The sequence below is a fragment of the Trichosurus vulpecula genome, chromosome 1 (genome assembly GCF_011100635.1).
Source record: "Trichosurus vulpecula isolate mTriVul1 chromosome 1, mTriVul1.pri, whole genome shotgun sequence".
In the NCBI taxonomy this organism is placed as follows: domain Eukaryota; kingdom Metazoa; phylum Chordata; class Mammalia; order Diprotodontia; family Phalangeridae; genus Trichosurus; species Trichosurus vulpecula.
In genome coordinates, this window is record NC_050573.1 from 46,193,847 (window position 1) to 46,216,641 (window position 22,795).

Consider the following 22,795-nt stretch of genomic DNA (forward strand, 5'->3'; position numbering starts at 1 on the left):
TCTCCTATTTTTTTTCTCCTCTGATCTGATAGCGTTTTATGGTGTGGTATACTGTTATATATCTCTGGTGTTTTAGCTTTATTATATTCATTAGTGTATGTGTTCTGTCTTCTCCTACTAGACGATTGGCTATTGAGTGCAAGACCCTCATTCAGCACAGAACCTGGCACATAGTAGGTAAGCAAAATGGCCTTTCTTTTCTTTGAGTAATCCTTACTAGGTGCTAAGCCCCAGGCCCAAACCCCATTAGGTGTGGAACCTATGTGGGTGTGGATTGGTGACTGGGGTGGGGCCCAAGGTAGGGCTGGCTAAGGGGAGGTGCTAACTCCAGAGCCATGCCTTACTATTAGGTGTTAACCTAATCTATGTGGATGTGAACCTCCCAAGGTCCTAAGCAGAGGGGCCAACTCAAGAACCAATCACCAGAGCCTAAGCTCTGGTCATGCAGAAGATGTCCAAAACTCTACAAGAGGAGAGAAGACAGCTTGAAGATTGATTTTTTTTTTTTTGTTGGAGCCAGAGACAGCTACAGCCGAAGCTGAAGATAAAGCCAAAGCAGGAGCTGCCGGTAGCAGAGCCAACCCACGTGTGGACCAAGGAGTGCTGAGCAAGGACTTGAGGCCAGTGGGTAATCTCACCGGAGAGGGGAAGCATGAATATGATTTGGTTTAATGCCATCATGTTTTTCTGTGGCCTCCTGGATACTCTTGTGAGGCAGACTTATTGGGCCTGGAAGCTCTTGACCAAGATATCAAAATGGATCTGCTACTTTGGAACTTGAATAAATGCTTTGATTCTTCTGCCTTCTACTTATATCCTGCGATTCTGAACTGTTCAGACATGTATATGATTCTCTTTGAAATCATAAATTCTGCCTTCCTTATAGAACAGTATATATTTAAAGATACATACATGTATATGCACATATGTATGCACATAGAATGTCAAAGCTTCCAAACTAAAGTCTACATAATGATGTCTTCTAACTTCAAAACCTTTATTTTAGCACCCCAGTATTTCTCTTTAACCCAGTGCATGCAGTATAATACCTATCAGTCATTTAGCAAACGTTTGTAGAATGAATGGATGTCTCCTTTGTCCAGCCAGTGTGAAAGTTAGTCTTTTGAAATTTTAAATGATTCCAGAAAGAAGTTAACAGAAATATTTAACATTATAAAAGCTGAATCACATACATTCTTCTTTGGGTTTGCTTCCTTGTTTTTGCAGCTGTAAAGATGGTGGTAGTATGAGCCTCCAAGTAGTCCTTGTTATTGGCTGCTTGGCCCATCCCACATCTCCTGGAGTCTGAGAGGGTTGGGGGAGGGAAACAGTCACCAAGAGGAGGAGGTTTCTGGCTGCCTGCCCCTCCTATCCATTGCTTTAGGCATCGAAAGGGTTTGTTTAGGAGCTCACCACCAGCCGGTTGGATTTCTTCTTTTGATCTCAGTTTTTACTGAAAAATGAATTTTTGCTGAAAAATGAAGGGCTCATTTCAGCTTCCTTTATGTATGACTTCAGAGGAACCATGTTTTAACTAGTTTACTTTTTCAAAAAGTAGGCCAAACTTGAGAAATCCTGAACCCAGGTATACAGCCTTGTTTGTCTAGGAACTAGACAGGCTTATGAGCGGTTTTTTTTTTTTTTTGGTCTGCTTGTTCATTTGTTTTGTTTAGTTTTTTGTTTTGCTATCAGCAGATTTAGCAGTATTAACTAATTCCTACTCTTCAAGCAAACTCAATCGGCCAAGTGGAAGTGCAGGAGGACTTTGTTGATCATCTTAGATACTGACAAAATTTCCTTGTCACAATCTAGAGTTTGCTATCCAAAGCTCGAGGAATAGATTCCAGCTCTGTTAAACTCCGAGGTGGTTCTTTGTTCATGAGCTCAGGAAGATCAGAAAAACAAGGATTTGATGTGAGACAAACCCCTCAAGTGAATATTAATCCCTTCACTCCAGATTCAATGTTGCTTCATTCTTCGGAACAGTGTCATTGAAGGAAGAGAACACACTGGAATGAGTATGTCATTTGATATTGTTATCCAATCTTATTTTCAAGTCTTGCTTTTTATACATTTGATTGAAATAAAAATTTGTACTTAATGGTCCTATTTACAGTGAGTTTCTAGACTATGTTGTGTTCTAGAGGTTTTTAAGAGGTAGAAGTGTGTTTAGCTCTAAATGATGAGGGCGATATTTCCTGTTGAAAAGGGACCTTTGTAGAGCTGGAAGAAATAAAAGATTGCCTGCCCATCTTGGAGGAAGGTGTTTAGAGCCTGGAAATAAGAAGTGGTACTGAATACTGTTATAATAGGGGAAAGTTAGAGAGATGGAGTGCTTCATGAGGTACTGAGACCCTCTTCATTGGAAGTATTCAAGCAGAATTGAGACACTTTCAAGGAGGTGTTTTTTGTCAAGCGAAGGGGTTATAGCTGTTAGATGAGGGGGCTTCTTCCAACCCAGGTTCTATTACTAAGTTCTAGGTTGAGAGAGTTAACTTAGAAGGGCTTTGGGAGATAGTTGTAGTAGGATTAGGGAATTATGGTCCAGGTCATTGTTCTGGGACAAATACAATATTTGATAGTCATAGAATCTGGAAAACAAATGTGGGGTGAAGGCCTTCACCCTAAACTAAGTTGATTAGTAATCTCACCTTAAAAACCTTTGAAGGAGAAATCCCTGGTTATATTTTCACCGCATCGTCCTATTAAAATCCCACTAGTAATCTGAATATACTTTCCAGATAAAGTTTAGAGCAAGGGTTGGAATATGTCTTCCCAGTATATTTGGTGAAGAGAGCTCCAATTCTTATTTCAGTTCCTGTGATGAAGACATGGAAGTGAGTGATGGGGTGCTTGAAGATGAGACTACCAGGCCTGCCAAGGTAGGTTGTCACATAACTTCCTCCTTCTTTGTGCCTTCTTCTGTCGACTTGACTTTTATACTTTTGAAACAGTTAATTTTTTTTTTGTTACAGAGAATTACACTTACAGAAAGTAACATGAAATCAAGATATGAAAGTGAATTTCATGAACTAGAGAAGATTGGATCAGGAGAATTTGGTTCGGTATTTAAGAGTGTAAAGAGGCTGGATGGCTGTATCTATGCCATAAAGCAATCAAAGAAGCCATTGGCTGGTTCTGTCAAAGAGCGAGTATTTTTTTTAACCCTAGTCTTTGTTTCTATGCTCCTTTGTCAGAGGCAGCTTGTTAAACTCTTGAGTTCTGGCAGCATTCAGATTCTAAACTTAAAAGGCATTGAAATTGGAAAGGTTCTTTAAAATTAGAAAAAATGTTGTTCTGGTCAGTTTTGCTTGCTTTTATTTGGACCTGGGAGTATTTGAAGTCTAGCCTGAATTTGACGCATAATTGTACTGCCCTTACCTTTACAAAATACGTATTTCTGTGGGTATCTTTTGTTTTCACCCAGCCCACATTTCCTTTGTCCCTTCTTCCCTTCCCACAAAGCCATCTCTTATAACAAATAGTTTTTTTAAAAGAAGATGAGAAAAAACCTGATCAAAAGAAATCAACACACAAATCCAACATTAGATGCAATGCTTCAAACTGGACCTCCCATCTCTGCAAAGGAATTGGGGGATGTGTCTTCTCTTGCCTCTCCTTTGAGGCCATGCTTATTCTTTGTAATTTTGTAACCTTCACTTTCATTTATTTTATGATGTTCTTAACATTTGTATTGTTGTAGTCATTGTATATGTTGTTTTCCTGGCTCTGCTTACTTCTTTCGCATCAGTTCATATAGATCTTCCCATGTGTCTCTGTATTCATTATCTATATCAGGGCTGTCCAAAACATGGGCTATGCGCCCCCTTGAGGCCCACCTGTGTTCAACACAAGCACAGAAATCAACACAGATGCTTTAGTTAAAGCATTTATGTCGGTTTCCATGCCTGTAGTAAACACAGGCGGGCCACATAAAATCGCTAAAATGGCATAAAATCGCACTGTGGCCTTGTGGGCCGCACTTTGGACAGCCCTGGCCTACATCATTTCTTAAAGCACAGAAATATTCCATTGCACTCATATGCCACAGTTTGTTTATCCATTCACCAACTGAAGGGCATCTACTTTGTTTCTAATTCTTTGCTACCACAAAAAGTACTGCCATAAAATTTTCTTTTATGTGGGACACGTGTGTGTGTGTGTGTGTGTGTGTGTGTGTGTGTGTGTGTGATCAAATGGTATGGACAGTTTACAGAATTCCAAATTACTTTCCAGAATTGTATCAGTGCATATCTCTACTAACTAGGCCATTAATGTGTCTGTCTTTGTACAACCCCTTTAGCATTGACTAGCCCTTCTTTTATCATCTTTACCAGTTTGCTGGGGGTAAGGTGAAACCCTCAGGGTTGTCTTGATTTGCATTTCTCTTATTACTTACAAGTGATTTAGAAATTTTTCATATGGTTATTTTTTTATTTATTTAGTATTTAATTTTTCCCCAGTTATATGTAAAAATTCTCTCCCTTCCTTCCCCCCTCCCAACCCCCATTGAGAAGGCAAGCAATTCCATATAGCTTATACATGTGTAGCCATGCTAAACGTATCCATAATAGTCACTTTCTTATGGTTGTTAACAGTTTCCAACACTCTCGAGAACTGTCTTGGTCTTACATGTTTTTATTAGTTCTCTTTATGTCTTGGATATCAAACCCTTCTCAGAGGTATTTATGCCCTTACCTCTTAATCAAGTTCGCCACTAAGCTTTCCTGCATTGTAGGACTCGAAGTGGCTATTGTCCCTTAACCAAACCTCTGTCCTATATAAAAGGTCCCTGAAGGAATAGAGACTGATAGAGTTTATCAGATGATCTATGATGAGGTGAAGTTGCCTGGTTTATGTTGGTACTGATCTCCAAACTTCTTATAAACAGACAGAATGTTTTAAGAGAAGTCTATGCCCATGCAGTACTTGGACAACATTCTCATGTGGTTCGATACTTCTCTGCATGGGCATAAGATGATCACCTGCTGATACAGAATGACTATTGTAATGGTAAGCCAGACTTTTGTGGGGGGGGGATTGTTTTAAAACATTTTGTTTTCCTATCTCTTCCCAGACGAGGAAGCATGAGTGAAGCAGCAACAGACTTTAGAGTTCCAACACCAGCATTCTAGTCCTAACTGCTATTTGCTGAGTCACTTTAGGTGTCTCCATTTTCTTTAAAATGTGGAATCCTCCTTGTGCTGCTTATCTTCTGTGGTTCTTTTAAGAGTTAAGAGATTATGACTGTGAAAGGCTTTATTGTAAACTGTAAAGTTCTGAATGAGTGTCAGCTGTTGCTGATACTGTTATTCTAAACAAAGTGAATACTGAAAGTAATTATTCTTAAGGTCACTTAAAGTCTTAACTTTATTGATGTGTTTTCTATATAAATTGAGTTTAATAAGCGTTTATCATCAGTTGCCTGTTTAAAGAGAAACTAACAAGGCTAGGAAGAATCCATTTTACTTCCAGCTAAAACCTCTACCAAGTTTTTTTCTTAGTAAGTTGAGTATATTTCCAGCCAGCTGCACTTTGAGGTTCACGTGGCCTGTGAGCTGCAAGTGCAGAATGGCGCCTCCTTATGCTCTTTTCACTGTCTTGCTGCTTTACTAAGTAGAAAGCACCACAGCAGGCACCTAGTCACCTCTTCAATACAAACAAAACCTACATCATGCTTTTGGGCTGTGCAGCATAGGTAACGCGAAGCAATTTTTTTTTGTTTTTTGTTTTTGATAGGGAAAAATATGTGAGAAGTATTCTCAAAGCAAGTCATTGTATCAGAGAAAACTATCTACATGTATATATTCTACTTTCTCACTGTTTGTTTGCATCTCAGATGCATGTAATCTAGCTTCTAATCCCACTGACATGAAATGGCTCTCCGAAGTTATCAAAGATCTTGTAATTACTAAAGCTGATGGCCTGGTCTTGGTCCTCTTCCTTCCTGACTTCTCTGTAGTTTGTGATACTGTTGACCATTCCCTCCTAGTTCGTTTCTTTTCTGCTTGTCTTATGTTACTTTTTGTGTTTCTTATTCTACCTATCTGTTCTATCTCTGTTGATGAATCATTATCCTCCATCTCGCCCCTTAACTGTACATCCCCTAAGATTCTGGGGCTTTTCTTCTTCTTGACAGCTCCTTGGTGAACTCTTCAGCTCCTATGTGTTCATGTATCATCTCGTTGCCAGATGACTCACAGATTTATATATCCAAACTTCATCTTTTTTGAGCTCCTTTCTTGTATTGCCTGATGCCTAGTAGTCTTCTTCTAGGATGTCCCATAGGCAATTCAAACTCAGCATGTCCCAAGTAGTACTCATAACTCCCCCACTCTGTCCCTTGCCCCGACCCCAACTTCACTGCTTCTCTTAAGACCATGACTATCTTCCCAGTTAGCCAGGTGTACAAACTCAGTTATTCTTGACCCTTCCCTCCCTCACCCCATCTTCCCTATGTCTGGTCAGTTGCCGTGGTTATACATTTTACCTCCACAGCATCTGCAGGTGCCTTTTCTCTCCGCTCACATGGCCGCTACCCCATGGACTATTGTAATAGTTTCCTAGTTAGTCTCCATGCTTCCAGGATCTCTCTTCAGTTTATCTTCCTCAGAGCTGCCAAAATAATCCATCTAAAAAAAAGTCTGACCTTATCTTTCCATGCCTGTGAATTTTCAATGGCTTGCCATTTAAAGCCCTGCTCACCTGTCTAGAGGAAGTCTTTCCTGATCTCTAGGTAGGAGAGTTCTCTCTCCTCACATTCTTATTTACTTGTGTGCGTATAGCATCCCCCCAAGTAGACTGTAAGTTCCTTGAGGAGAGGGGCTGTTTTTCAATTGGTCCTCCTTTCCCCAACACTTAGCAATAAGGCCTTGAACATAATAAAACTTGGAAGTTTATTGAATTAAGTCAAGCTGTGTGAGCCAAGAGTTTTTCTTGATCCATTTGAGACTTCCCTTTCCAATTAGGATTTAGAAGATAGGAATTCAGTTGTCTCGCCCCCCTTTCATGGCTAAACTCTTCTATATAAAGCCGTCTACAATTGGTGCCTCACCTTCTTCTACTCTTACTGTTTTGTAAACCTTTTGCAGTCTGGCTTTTGGCCTCATGCTGCTTGAAACTGCACTTTCCAAAGTTACCATTGATCTTCTGATGACCAAATCTAGTAGTATATTCTTGATCCTCATCCTTCTTAATCTCTTTCTACCTTGTGACACTGCAGATGGCTCTCTTCTTGGTTTTTGTGACATTGCTCTGTACTGGTTCTCCTTCTACCTGTCTGACTGCTCCTTCTGGGTCTCTTTGCTGGATCCTCCTTCAGGTCATGCCTGCCAAAGTGGGTGTCACCCAAAGACTCTGACCTGGGCTTTTTTTCCCTTCTTCCTCATCATTATCTTATTTGGTGATCTTATCAGCTACTTTTGAGTTCAATTATTTCTAATCAGGTGATCCTCAGATCTATTTATCCAACTTTAATCTCTCCCTGACCTCTAGAATTATATTACCTACTGCCTGTTGGACACCTCAGACTGGATGCCTATAGGCATCTCAAATACAACTCATTCTTCCCACCAAATGTAGGCCCTTATCTCCTTAGGCTTTAACCATGGTAATAACCTTCTGATGGGGCTCCCTGCCTCAAGTCTCACCATTCCAGTCCATTCTCCATTCAGCTGCCACATCTGAAGCCTAGGTCAGACCATATCACCACCCTAGGCAATAAACTGAAGAAGTATCATACTGCCTTTAAGATCAAAGACAAAATACTCTGTTTGGCTTTTCAAGTCCTTCACAGTTTGCTCCCTTCCTTTCCAGTTTTCTTATGTTTCACTTCCTTCCATGTACTCTATGATCTGTTGACGCTGGCCTCTTTGTGCCTCATTGAACAAGACCCCCCATCTCTCAAATTTGTGCCATTTCACTGGCTATACCGGATGCAGGGAATTCTTTCTCTTTTTACCTCAGCCTTCTGGCTTCCTTCAAGAACCACCTCAAATCCTACCTTTTACAAAAGTCCTGTCCCGATTTTCCCCCTAATGTTAATGCCTTCCCTCTGATAGTCCCTCTCATTCACACTGCATGTATATGTATATAAATAGCTGGTAGCATATTGTTTCCCCATTAGGATGTGAGGGGCTCTTGAGGGCAGGGACTGTATCCCCAGCCCTTAGCCCAGGCCCTGCCACTTGGTAGGTGCCACTTAATAAATGTTTGTTGAATGACTGAATGCGACAAACGTTCATTAAATTCTGAATCTGCAGTGTACTAGGGGAGAAGCCAGGGACACAAAATTGAAGTAAGTCATGATTCTCGACCTTCTGGAAGCTTTTAATCCAGTAGGGGCAATGAGATGTGAACAGGGCAAAGCAAGTACTCGTGGGATTTTGTAAGAATAGTGAAAGATCATTGCTGACTGAAGGTGTCAGGCAAAGATGTCATTTGGCCTGTGTAAAGAATTTATATAGCTTTGGTATAAATATCTGTGAAGGGCTCAAGCTGAGTATCAGAGCCAGGAAACAATCAATTGTATAGTCTCCCTGGAACAGAAGGAATGGGCCAGATAGTTAAAGGGGCTAGCTAAGAGGAATGGAGGATTCTGACTCCAGAGCTGGCATCTGTTCCAGCCACAGAGAACATGGAGAAGGTGTTCCATTAGGTTGGGATCTCATAAAGGCCAGGGACCAAGGTGTAATGCAATAATGTCTTACTTCAGAGTTAATTACAAGGAAGAAGTTTTCAAAACATACTTTGTGCTTAATTAAATAAGCATAGCTTCACTCTAAAAATCAAGGGATTTGATTCCAAATATTTCAGAAAGGAAAAGCTAATTTGTCTTTTCTTTGTCAGGTGGAAGCTTAGGGGATGCCATAAGTGAAAACTACAGAAGCATGAATTATTTTTTGGAAACAGAACTTAAAGATCTCCTCATACAAGTTGCTCGTGGCTTGAAATATATTAATTCAATGTCATTGGTACACATGGATATTAAGCCCAGTGAGTATGGTATAAAAGTTTTGTTCTTCTGGAGGTCACATTACCTGATCTTAGATGAAAGGACCTATGTAGCTTCAGAGTAAATTTTCTTTGGTTAGCTTTGGGTGCCTCGCTTCTGATGGGTCCTCCTCTAAAGCATCATCATGGTAGGGAGGTGCCCCTGGATTTTCAAAAACCTGTGCCAGCAGGGCCTAATAAACTGGGAAGATAGACTCATCGCCAGAGGGCTGGCCACCAGGCCATGAATGTTTTCACCTATGGTGACTCCCAGAGATGTCTATGAAGGGGTGCGGGGCACTGCCCATGTTAGTGAAATCACAGGTGTACACCGGTAATGTCACCAATCCTTCAAATACTGATGTAAAATAGCTTTGTATGTCCTTTAATAGCTAACATTTATGTAGCACTTTAAAGTTTGCAAAGTGCTTTATACTTACTACATTTATTTAAAAGTTTGAACAACTTATTCTATTAAAGTTGGAAAAGTATTGGGCAATTAAAAATGTCTTACAGTTCTTGGCTCAAAATATAGGTTATTTTAGAAATTATAGTACTGGGAGCACTTAGTTTTGGGATAGCCTGTGCTTATTTTCATTAAACCTACATGAGTTTATTTTGAGTATTTTATTGAAAGTTTTTAACTACTTTATAATAAACATACATCCTGACATCAGGGGAAATTTAAAATGAATATGTAACTTTTCCCAGTCCTTATGGTGGAAGAGATACTGAGAGAAATGAATATTCATGGAGAAACATGGTAATGTAGTTAAGTGGCAGTCTGTGGTCCTTTAAGATACCGTTTTAAAGACTTAGAAGGTGGTGGTAGTTTCACTGCTGTTGCTAGAAATGCTACTTGGGGCTTGCTTTTCAAGATGAGATTATGGGGGGCAGAAATTGACTCTATCCCTTTTCTAGAACAGTATAAGTCATTATAGAATTACATGTGCGGAAACAGGTCCTGAAAAGGGGCAGCACACCAGGTCACACAGGTAATGACAGAGCTGGGACCCAAAGGATTCTGCTCCAATATTGTGCTTTACAAGTTTATTGCACATGGTATTGGCTTCCTTGATCAATGTAAGCAGGTGTATGTATTGATTAGATAATTCTCAGAACCCACGCCTTACCTTGTGGCATTATTGTTGTTCAGTCATATCTGACTGTATGTGACCCCATGGACTGTATCCATGGCTTTTCTTCACAAGAGATGCTGGAGTGGTTTGCCATTTCCTTCCCCATTTTATATGTGAGGAACTGAGGCAAATAGGGATTAAGTGACTGACCCAGGGTCACCCAGGTGGTAAAGTGTCTGAATCCACATTTGAACTCATTTCTTTCTGACTCCAGGCCCAGTGCCCCACTGTGGCACACAAGTAGCTAATTCAGCTTTAGAGACTCAAGCTCTTTGGGAAGCTATGACTAAAGAGCAAGGAAGAATGTGTGTCTTTGGCAAGGTCTAGAAATCATGCGTTTTGCATCTGTGTGTGTTTGTGCCTGTTGATCTTGCATTTCTAGAAATATAAAGGGACGTTTATAACAGATCACCTTAGTTTAGACTTCTAATTTGAATTATTCACCTTTTGTTTCTACGTGTAATGGTAAATTGGCACTCTACTAGGGTCAAGCCTTGGCTCTGCCACTTACAGCCATGTGACATAAGTCACTTAACACCTGAACCTTGCTCAGGTCCCTCCTCATCTGCAAAATGAGATGGTAGTCATAGGTCTCAAACAAGCATCTGTTTAATAATAAGCTAATAAAGTCCCTGATAAAGCCCTATGCCTATGTAGGCTGTCATTAATTCAAGCCTACCCTTAATATTCCAGTTAGTCTGAAATTAATGGAGTTTGACTAAACTTTGAAACTTGTATTATGTAATTTTTTAAATGGAATTTTTATTTCTACTTATAGTTTTTTTTTTCCCTTCAGCAGGTAATATTTTCATATCTAGGGTGTCAATCCCAGGTACAGCTGAGGAAGGGGATGAAGATGATTGGACAGCCAATAAAGTTCTTTTTAAGATAGGTAAGATAATAGAAGATTATTCTTTGTATTAGTATAATAAAACAAGCTTCTGTTTTGTTTGACTTGACTTTTGTTTTCCTTAGGTGATCTTGGGCATGTAACTAGGATATCTAGTCCTCTGGTAAAAGAAGGTGATAGCCGTTTCCTTGCCAATGAAGTCTTACAAGAGGTAACTTGAGCTGCCAGTGCTGAATCAGACTAAGTTACAGCCAGTACTAATTGTGGGCCTTTGTGGTTTCCTACAGGGCATCTCCTGGTAAGATGAAAACTCCTTGAGGGTAGAGATTGTTTTGCTTTTTTGTCTTTGTTCTTCCCTCGCATATAATAGGTGCTTAATGATGTTTGTTTAATTAAATTCAACAAACCAGTCTGTGCCAACTATATGAAAGACATTGTGGCTTAGATAATATTGCCCCAGCCCTGTCAACCTTGTAGTAATATCATTTTCGACCCTATAACCAAACCCTAGAGTAACATTGTAGAGCTTGGGGGAACTAACTGCCCTCCAGTGTTTTACATAATGCTGGGTTTCTCTGAAACCATCGAGTAGTATGAAGTTAGGTATGTCTATATTAAAATGCTTGGCGATTAGAAGACTTAGGAAGTGATCTTATCAGTTGTAAAATATTGGAGCATTTTCACAAGGAAGAACAGGTTAGACTTGTTATGCTTGGCCGCAGCAGGGAGAAGTACTACGGGGAAGCAGGTTTTGGCTCAGTCGCTGTGTAAGGAAAAACTTCTGAGAAATTAGTATTGTTTAAGGGGTAATGAAAGGACTGTTGAGCTCTCTCTCCTTTCTCAACCCTTTGATATTTATTTATTTATTTATTATGATGTATTTCAGAAATACATTTATTACCTCTCCTTCCACCTTGCCATAAATATAATAATAATAAAATAATAAAATTTTTAAAAACTGTCCGTCCAACAAAACATTGTAACCTCAAAAACTTCAGCTTCATTCCACATTTTTAATTCATCACTTCTCTGGCAGGAGGTAAAATGGTGTGTTTCATCTTCAGTTCTCTGGGTTTGGGGTTTTATCATTGCATCGATCAAAGTACTAGAGTCTTTCAGAGTTGTTTTTCCTTATAATGCTGTCGTTATGGCATAAATAGTTCTCCTAGTTCTTCTCACTTAACTCTGCATCGACTCTTAGAATTTCCTCACTGTTCCCTCTGAAACTGTCCATTTAATCATTTCTTATGGCACAGTAATATTCCATTACATTCATATGCCATAGTTTGTTTAGTCTTTCCCTAACAATAGGTGGGCACTCTTTTAGTTTTTCTTTCTTTCTTCTTTCCTTTTTCTCTTTCTCCCTTCCTTCCTTTCTTCCTTCCTCCCTCCCTCCCTCCCTTCTTTTTTCTCTTTTTCTCTTCATTCTTCCCTTCCTTCCTGCTACTGTAAAAAAAAAAACCTACTAAAAATATGTTTGTGTGTATCCTTTCTTTTACCTCTCTGGCTAGGTGACCATGTGTTGGGTCTAAGGTTCTGGCCAATTTCTTGTTGCTTAGAGAGAGGCTAGTCCAGCCTAAGTCTGAGAACCCTGCCTTAATACTCCGAACCTGTGGCACCTTAGCAGCATTTTTATCGCATCCCATATGTAAACAAAGTTGGTCTTTATTTGAGTTGAGAGCATTCCATTCTGAGACCATATTCTTCTCTGACTTTTAGAATTACACTTCCTCGCCAAAGGCAGATATTTTTGCTCTGGCCCTCACCGTGGTGTGTGCTGCTGGTGCTGAACCGCTCCCCACAAACGGAGACCAGTGGCATGAAATAAGACAAGGAAAGCTGCCCCGGATACCACAAGTTCTTTCACAAGAACTGACAGATTTGTTGACAGTAAGTGTTGGATATTCTTGGTAGTTCTGCCTTGTCCTGCTCTGTTCACCAGGGTGATCACCAAGGCACCTTCCATTTCCTGTACCATTAAGTTGCAGGTCTCTTCCTTTTTGTTCAAAAAGGTCATGATTCTGTGGTACTGGAAAAATCAGTTATTGCTAAGGAGAACCCTGCCCCCAGCCCCTAACTAAAACCCCAGTTTGCATAATAAAGAATGCACTCAGACCTTTTTCAGTTCAGCAAATGTCCCTGGGACTCCATGACTCCTCCAAGGAATGTCAATAGATAAGATTATCCCACTTAACAATAACCTGTCAGAATCTTTTGATCTGTCAGGACCTTTGTTCCTGTTCCCCGGGACCACCCACCACCCTGTGACCAGACCTGTAAAATTCCAAGAGATGATTCACTGCTGTACCCTGTTTTTTCTATATAAGCCACTTCTTTACCAAACTCGGGGCTATTTTGATTTGGGTAGCAAACCCCGAATGGTCGCCAGCTAATAAATTCTCCACTTGAAACTTAAACTCTGTGGCGTGTCCCACTCGCTTCTGGTACAACATTTTGGAGGCCCCGGAGAGATTAGGTGGTATTTCGTGTTACTGTCCCGGAGACAAACACAGAATTTCAGACCTCAACAGGGAGCCTCTGCTCCGTTCCACCTTCTCTCACTTCAGAAAGCCGGCACCTGGGGTTTCTTTTCCTAGGACTCTGATGTTGTGTGTGGGTCTCGGACAACAGGCTTCCTGCTGACCTGTTCCTTTTTGGCCTACGGAGAATTCTGGTTTTCAGACCTCTAGAGGTAAGGTTTCTGTTCTGGGCTAGCCATCTGGTCTCTGTTAACACGATAACACTGACGAGGAGTGTGCAGAGTTGGGGGGAGAGCATGGGATGCCTGCTTCTCCCTGTTGGGGTGTGAGAAGATTGGAGGTCATTATCCTTAAGGAGGAAACCTGGTTTACTTTCTTTCCTCTGAGAGGAATTTGTTTAGTCTTCAGTTAACTCACGCTATTGGTTTGCTGTTCTGTATTGAGGTGTGAGAGGGATTGGAGGCCCTATCTCTGAGGAGGAAATCTTTCCTCTGAGGGGACTCGTTTAGCCTTCAATTTCACACACACTGTATGGTTCTCTGTTCTGTATTGAGGTGTGAGAGGGATTGGAGGCACTATCTCTGAGGAGGAAATCTTTCCTCTGAGGGGACTCGTTTAGCCTTCGATTTCACCCACACTGTATGGTTCTCTGTTCTATGTTCTGTATGTTTTGAATTTGTCTATGTCCATGTGTCTGTGTCCAAAAAATGTGAAATGTCTATATTTTGGTAAAAAAAAGGAAAAAAAATCTGAAACGCAGGCAGCCAGAGATTTCCGGCTGCAACTAGAAGAAACAAAGACTCCTTTCCTTGTGATTCCTTGTCTGGCCAAACTTGGAATTACAACGGAAATAGGGTTAAAATTTTGGCAAATTCTGGGTTTTAATTGTTAAAAAGTTTGGAAATTGGTTAGTTGAATTTTGGGAGAAAGGACTCCTGAAATTGTAAATTCATTCCAGGAGCTCACTCTTACTAAAACACCTCCTCCCAATGAATGCCTTCTGGCTAAAACCTCTGTTAAAGTCTTCAGTGGGATTCTTGAATTTGTCTTTGTCCCTGATCACAGTTAGGAGGGAATCTTTTCCCTTAGATTCAAGTGCAAAAAAGGTTTTTAAGGAGTAAGCAAAAGGTGAAGTTGCTTGAATTACAATCATTGGGATCTTTTCACTATTGTTGTCCTGTCTTTAGCCAGGGCTGCAGTAAAAGTTAGAGCAGTTAAAACAAACTCCTCTCTTCCCAGATCAGATTAGAAGAGAATGCAGGAGAACTGTGGGGAAAGCTTAAATCACCCTCCCCACTGGGCAAAAGGAGGAGGAGGACAGAAATTCACAGACTGACAGACGGTCCTGTGCCCCTGGGTACCTTTGTAGCCCATCCTTTTGGCAAAGTTTAAAAAAAAAGTAAAATTTGGGCAAGAGAGAGATAGAAACTTGTTTAAAGGAATTTAGGGGGGTTGTAGAATAGCAGCTTGAGACCACCTGGCTAGCCAGGAGTCCATGTGCTGCTCTTAGCTGCCATGTGCTCCTGGCCACACCCTTCCTCCACCCTCCACATTGAAAGACTATGGGAGCTGAAGCTAAAAGAAACTTGTAAAGAAACAGGGCTGATTAGCTAGTGCTTGGAAAGGTAGGCTCCTTTGCCCTCAAGGGGCTGCCAGGCCCCACCTAGGGAGGAGCCCTTAGAAAACTGAAAGGGATTTTTCCCTTTATCTGAGACAGTAGGTTGAAGGGGAAACTGAGAAATATTTTAGCTTGATATAAAAGAATGAGTGGAGGAGTTGCAACCCATGTACTCTTAAGGACCACTCCCTCTTATCTTCCTTAAGAGTCCAAAAGGTTTTTGGAAGAGAAGTGTCTGCACCCCTTTCCCCCTTCAAAAAAATCCTTTTAGGCATTTTGTTAAATACCAGTAGGTATAGGATGAAGCTTGGAGAAAGCAGGGAGCAAATAAAGTTTCTCCTTCTTTTATAAGTTCATTCATGGCCAGGCAAATATTCCTAATACTTCGGCCAGAGGTAGTGGGTGCTGAAGAATATACAGCTAAAAATAAAGTGTATTAAAGATATTAATGTATTGATATATGTTATGCATGTATTTATATATTAACGTATTAATATAGAAATACCAGAAGTAATAGGATCAACAATTTTTATATGTGATAATCTGGAAATACAATTGATGTCATCTGAAATTTATTGTTTTTGTATTTCTAAAATTATATTGCATTTCTAAAATTCTCTTAGATTTTGTAATTTGAGAAGACCATTATGTGATTTTAATCTGAGTTTGATAGATGTGAATTGGGTGCTTTTAAAGGATGTGATGAAAATTTGGTAATTTTAAACTGTCATATTTGGTTTAGAAATGTATTAATTCCTATGAAAAGTTTTTAAAGTCCTCGTAAACTTTGTTATTGTGATAAGGTAAATTGAATTGGGTATGTAATTATAGAAATTAAGTGTCCTCTACATTACAACACCTTTTGACTAGGGAACTTTGTAATATCTAGGAATTCTGTGCAATATTTGAGAATGGGGACATTTTCCACCAACTTAGTTAATGAATTCCAGTTTTTAAGGGTTAATTTGCTTTAAGGAAAGAGAGGGAGATGTCTATCATTCTAAAACCTTCTAAATAATTCTTGTCAGAAAGGTTTAGTGAGTATTCCTTTTAACATCAGGATAAAATTTAAAACTGTTTTAAAGAAGGGAAAATACTTTTGAAAATGTTCTGTAAAATCTGGTAAGGAGGTTCGAAACAGTAGCCTGCATTCCTTACTCCTCCCTGCCCTTAGTTTAGATAAGAAGAAAGAATTTAGACCCTAGCCCACCTGTCAGAAGGGAAGGAAGGGGGAGGAGCAGCAATTACTGGGATTTGAGTTTTACTGAAAATAAGAAAACGGTAGGGGTCATAAAACCTCCAAACCTGGTTTCTTAAAGTCAACAGAACTGATAAGATTAGACTAAGACTTGAGATGGGTTTGGTTTGGTAGTTTTATTAGTGAAGTCTGCCATCTGATGGAGAAGACCCACCCTCAGGGGGAGATGAGATGGCAGATCTCTTTAATAAGTATCCCTTTTCCTCTAGAATGAGTTAACACGGAACACAAATCCATCAACCTGTTGACATCAGTCATTAACCTCTTTGGTTTGTTTAAGAAGCTGGAATGGAATTCCAGTATACACAGTTACAACAGTAAAAAGTACCAACTTATGAATTGTTTTGTCTTATGGTTGAAATGTAAAGGAATACTGAGTAATGGGTTTGAAAGATTTGGAAAGGTGAATTAAAGTTTGAGGGAAAATAGGAAAGGCAGATAAGAAAGTTTGGGAAAAATGGGCATTAGCTAAGCCTCTTCTGTCCGGAGAATGATAGTTTCAGATGGTTTAAGTAAGTTGGGAATGAGTGTGAGGAAGTATTTAGAAGATGGAAAAGTTATGTAGCTTGATTTGATAATTATTAGCTCAATGAAATTTGGACAGTCTTATCTGAAGGATATTTATTTGCTATTTAAGATTTGATGGGACTACAATTTAATATTGTTTTAAGCTCTGATTACAGGAAGAGGTCACATGAAGCCAGTAGTAGTATAGCAGGCATTACAAGCTGAGAACTTTAAAGGTGGATGTCTGTGCCTGGGAAAACAGTTTTGAAGATGACCTTGGACCCGGCCTAGGTAGGATCTTCCTGACTCTATTTCCCAATTCTGCTATTTCCTTTCTGAAAAAGAAAGTCCCCACCTGGTTACTCCTAAGCCCTGCTTTCAGCACCTGGTGACTATATGATTGGCTATCAGATATGACTCACGCCTGGAATCAAACAGAGCTAAGGAAATTCTTTCCTTCTGTTAAGATATATGACATTGTCCCTCTTTTCTTTCATAGCAAATTTCTATTATCAAGAAGTTTTGTAAGCACTATGCTAAATCTGTTAGGTAATAGATGAATATTGAAATATCTCTGAGTTATTATAATAGGATACAGGTATGAATAGCTTACAATTTTAACCTATGTTCATGGCCAAATAAAACATTGAAATAATATAGGGATAACATCCTCCAAAAGGGGGAAATGATTAGACAAAGCAAATAAGGCAAAGATGTAATGTGATAAATGTCTAATAAAAGGAAAGGGAATAGAGAATTTTTTTTAAAAAATGGCAATAGGATCAGATTGATTCCCCTAAGAATTATATATAGATGTGTATGATTGGCTCCAAATTTATCAATTCTGGAAATTCGGGCTGATAAGTGTGTTTCGGTAATAAGATCTTAAATTTGGATGTTAGCACAAGAAAATTATATAAGATAGTGGTACAAGTGAAAATATATCCCCTTTGTAAAGTATCTGTAAGTTATATTAAGTTAGAATTGTCTGAGAATTTCTAGATCTGAACCAGAGAAGCAGAACTCTCTTTTACTATCAAGGGACCAGATAACTACAATCAGGCATCTGGGATTTAAAAGTGCTGCTTTGAATGGACATTGTGAATTTTTAACTATAATTTCAAGTTGCTTTGCATACAAAATGTGCAATTAAGTGCTGGAATTAAATCAGAAACATTTTTAGTTTTGTTAAGAATGGTTTGTGGATTATTTTGTAAATGCCATCAAAGAGACATGGCATGGCTAAAAGTTTATGATGTTATATATGATGTTATATGTACTGTGCTACTGGAATATGAGGAATTTAATGCTAGTCAACGTTGTTAATAATGATTGCATTACTTTGTATGGTTCATGTTTAAGTTTTCTTGGTTATCTAATGTGTAAATGTAAAACATGTGACATGCAAATTTCCCCCTCTATTGTGCACCATCTAAGTAGTTTGGTCTGTACCTGACTCAATGTAATTGTGCAGTTTTGTGAATTATGGGAAAAACTTTATTGTAATTGTTTGAACTCAGCCCTGTGTGGCTGGGATACTGAACCATTTATTGTGTTTGTTTGAACTCAGCCCTGCGTGGCTGGGACCTATCTTGCACTTTTTTTCTCTCAATCATCAAATCATATGTGTGTCACATCTGAGGACTGCCCCTGCTCCCGAAGTGGACATCTGAGCCTATAGGAGACCTTGTCCTGTGGTTCCAACCAGCCTGAGAACGACAGCATCAGATGCAGACGGCTTTCTCACAGGATCCAGAACCAGAATGTGAGCAAGGACCTGCTTTTTCCCTTTCTGAGTCCTTGTGTTCCCAAGACTGTTTTCCTGAATTTTAATATTGTGTTCCCTCTGCTTGATTAAAATTAGTTTACAATTTCTGCCCATCCCTGGGGATGTCCAAACACAGAAAAGGAAAAAACCTGACTCCACCTAGATAAGGATTTTTAGAACTTCACCCCTGAGGAAGGTAGAGGTTTTGCCATACCTTAGTTGGTCTTCAGGCGAAACCTTCAGTTTGCCTTTGACCAAAAGGGGGAAATGTGGAACATTTTATACCATTTTGTATCATTTTTAATTTAAACCAGACCCAGAACCTGAATTAATGAGTAACTGGAAGAAGATCCAGGACCTGGGCTTCTTTGCTCAGACTGTGTAGCCCCTGAACTGAACCCATCAAGGCAGGGACAGCTCTACGCCCCTTGCCAGCAGGGAACTGAGACCTTTGTCCCTGACCCCAAAAGAATTTGGGTCCTATTTGTTTGAGGGAATATGATGAGGGCACGGTCCCTGGGAACCCTCTTGAATCTGGAGTGCAGTCCCTGGGAGGCTCCTTGGGCTCTCCTTGAGTCTTCCAACTAGGTGTGGCCTTCCCCTGGGGCCATTGGCCCAGCGTTATCATTGGGCCAGGATCTCTGCCTGTGCCTTGCCCTTTATTGTTACTATCAAAATGCATGCCTTCCCCAGGCTCACCCCTGCTTAACGTTTTGGTTGGCCCCCTCATTTTATTGCTATGTCCCATCAGGTCATTCCTCTTTCAAAGGTTTGAATAGCTCCATAAAAAGAAGTGGGGAATGTGGTACTGGAAAAATCAGTTATTGCTAAGGAGAACCCTGCCCCCAGCCCCTAACTAAAACCCCAGTTTGCATAATAAAGAATGCACTCAGACCTTTTTCAGTTTAGCAAATGTCCCTGGGACCCCATGACTCCTCCAAGGAATGTCAATAGATAGGATTATTCCACTTAACGATAACCTGTCAGAATCTTTTTATCTGTCAGGACCTTTGTTCCTGTTCCCCGGGACCACCCACCACCCTGTGACCGGGCCTGTAAAATTCCAAGAGATGATTCACTGCTGTACCCCGTGTTTTCTACATAAGCCACTTCTTTATCCGAACTCGGAGCCATTTTGATTTGGGTAGCAAACTCCAAATGGTTGCCGGCTAATAAATTCTTCATTTAAAACTTATACTCTGTTGTGTGTCTCACTTGCTTCTGGTACAACAATTCATCCTGACCCTGAGAGGAGACCACCAGTGGTGGCACTGGTCAAGCACTCAGTGTTACTCTCTGCCTCCAGGAAGAGTGCAGAGCAGTTACGCATAGAGCTGAATGCAGAAAAATTCAAGAACTCCCTCCTGCAGAAGTAAGTCCTTGGGTGTTGTCACAGCATTGGGAGCCTCTGTCTTGCTTTGGGATGAATTTATACACTTTGTGTTTTGTGTCACTCCTTTCTGAATGGATCCCTCGACATTCCTTATAACAGATTTTAAAGGCGGAAACCAGTTCAGCAGAACTAACCAAACTGCTGATAGAATCTGGCAGTGTAGCCAGTGTTCCACAGCTATGGTCTCCCAACTCTGCCAAGAAGAGAAATACTTTTTCTTTTTTCTGGGGCCAACCTTGGCCCTTATGATCGCACGGTATACAGTTCCTTTTTGGTCTTCTCACCTAGGTGGCTGTGATCATTGTGTAGATTGTTGTCCTAGCTCCACTTCCTTTATCTCTGGATCAATTCATTTAACTTTTCCCAAGCTTCCCTGCATTGTTCCGAGTAATTGTTTTTGTTTTTGTTTTTTTACAATGCACTACTATTCTGCTGCATTCGTTACCATAATTTATTTAGCTATTCCTCTCTTGAATGAGTACTGTTTCAGTTACAATTCTTTGCTGCTATGAATATTTTGGTGTATTTGAGACCTTTCTATTTTTTTTGTCTCCATAATACTATGTTACAGAGCAGCTAAGTAGAATAAACTCCTTTGATCCAAATATAGGCTCCATTCCCCTAATGTTCTCTTTGAAAATAAAAACAAATGGGTAGATGCTAAAAGACTTCTAGGTTGGTAGGTCATGCTCAGGTTGTATAAGAAAGCTAGGTTGGAGGGAAAAGTGCAGGCTGTATTAAGACCAGAAACAGTACCATTGGTCTGAGCTCTGTACTATAGGAATATAATCTAGACTTCATGGCCATCATTCTAAACTGGTTTTCAGTGGGAGAGAGCTTTGCTACCATACTACATTGTTGGCTTGTAGGTGTTGGTGTCCCGCCCACTGAAGGAGATCCCAGCACCTTCTTCCATGCTTTCTCATGATTGTACCTTTCTATCAGTCTTCTGCAGAGGAGCTGCCCAACATCCCAGAGGTCTTCCTCTGATTCTGTAAAGGGACTAGACAAATGTGTAACACTTAAGTGGTTGATCTGCTGTCTCTTTCTCCTTCTGTTTCTACCATCCCCTTCACTCTTTCAGTAATGGTTGTGCTTCAGCTGCTCTGTATGAGGGTAATAACTTGATGGTTTTTGGATAAGGAGCACATATGTCAGAATTGTATGGTTCTGAAAGGGCCCTTTCCATTCTTTGCCTCCTTGAAACAGAAGGAGAAAGAGACTCTATAGGACTGGCTAAAGAATTTTGTGTTTTTGTCAGTCTTATGAGTTATCTGGCTGAAAAGACACCATGGAAGTTAACTTTTAATAATGGACTCTCTGATGTTGGCTACGCTGCCTCTCAAACAGCAGGCCACAAGAGCCATATTCAAAGCTGGAAGACCCTCCATGGCTTGTCTGTCTCCACTGGTCCAGCCTTTGAGGACTTGGGGTCACCCCTATGCCAACGCAAGGCATTAAAGGAGGTATTTTGTGAAGACAGACATGCTTTCCAAGAGAGAAGTAGGAACAAAAACTGCTCGGCAGTATTGCCTTAATGGCTCTCTAGTTACCTATGAGAAACAGGGTTTGGCAATTGCCAACTGTCTCCAGAGGTAGAGAACCTGCAAGTGGACTTCTAGGTCCTTGGGTGCAGCCCTTTGACTGAATCCAAGTTTTACAGAACAAATCCTTGTATTAAGGGGGAATTTGTTTTGTGAAGTTTGGATTCAATCAAAGGGCCTCCCTTATGATCTGGAGGACCTAGAGGGCCACGTGTGGTCCCCTGGCTGCAGGTTCCCCACCCCTGAGCTAACCTTTGTCTCACAGGAATTGCATTCTTTTAGGGAATTGATTTGTCTTGAGTCGTTCACTTGAGACATACAGGGTGTGAGCCTAATCAGCATTCACAGGTCAGCCAGCAGGATGCATGTGAAAGCTATGACAACAGATTTCAGGCTGTGAATTGCCTAGAGCACAGTGTGTTTTGTATGTCCTTGATTGAGACCAGAAGTGTTGCAGGCATCTTTAGGATTTATCCAAAATGATGATGCAGGCAAGTACTTGTTGGAGGGGTTTTAAAAGGAAGCCCCAAACTGGGTGGGGATTGGGATGATTTGACTGCTGCAGTGCATTTCCAACTTTGGAATTCCAGAGCTCTGTCAAGATGTGCTTGAATAGGTGTGAAGCAAACAGCTTAAAAATGTTAAGCCTGTCTTCATGTTTTCACCTAGGGATAATGGCAGTAAATTGAGACCTGCATTTTCTGCCATTTGCTCCTCAGAATTTTGCCCTCACTTGAATGAATTTGCTAAGGATAGCATTTGAATTCCTGCCTCCTCATTCATTCTTTCTCCTCATAGAGAACTGAAGAAAGCGCAGATGGCAAAAGCAGCTACAGAGGAGCGAGCTCTGTTCACACACAGAATGGCCACATGGTCCAGCACACAAGGCAACAGAACAGCCCGGCTCATTGGGAAGAAGATGAACCATTCCGTCAGCCTGACCATATACTGAACTGAACCTGTGACAAGAAGTTGCAAAGATCCATCTTCCATGTCTACAGTTTTACTGAAGTCTCTTTGATGGGTTTTACTGGTGAATTACAATTGGAAGCTGTATTTTGACCATTGGTATTTATCTTGAACTTGGTACCAGGTCTTCTGGTCCGTTTGCTGAGACCCGCACCCTCAGTTAGGTTTCACCAGCTGTCCCAGGGTTAACCACTATTGTGGTGTGCTGCTTTGAAATTGCTGTCTCATTGTATGATAGAAGGCATCGATCTCTCCCTTATACCGGTCAGGAGGACTGT

General features: G+C 40.4%; 1 protein-coding gene across 1 annotated transcript; it reads left to right on the top strand.

The window, feature by feature from the left end:
* Positions 1-1,863: 1,863 nt before the first annotated feature.
* LOC118834276 (wee1-like protein kinase) lies at positions 1,864-22,500 on the top strand. Its single transcript, XM_036741735.1, is given in 10 exon segments — positions 1,864-2,018; positions 2,816-2,882; positions 2,976-3,152; positions 4,896-5,013; positions 8,848-8,994; positions 10,930-11,022; positions 11,106-11,191; positions 12,700-12,872; positions 19,840-19,983; positions 22,347-22,500. Coding segments are annotated over 10 exon segments (1,299 nt in total). The 5' UTR covers positions 1,864-1,878.
* Positions 22,501-22,795: the final 295 nt, after the last annotated feature.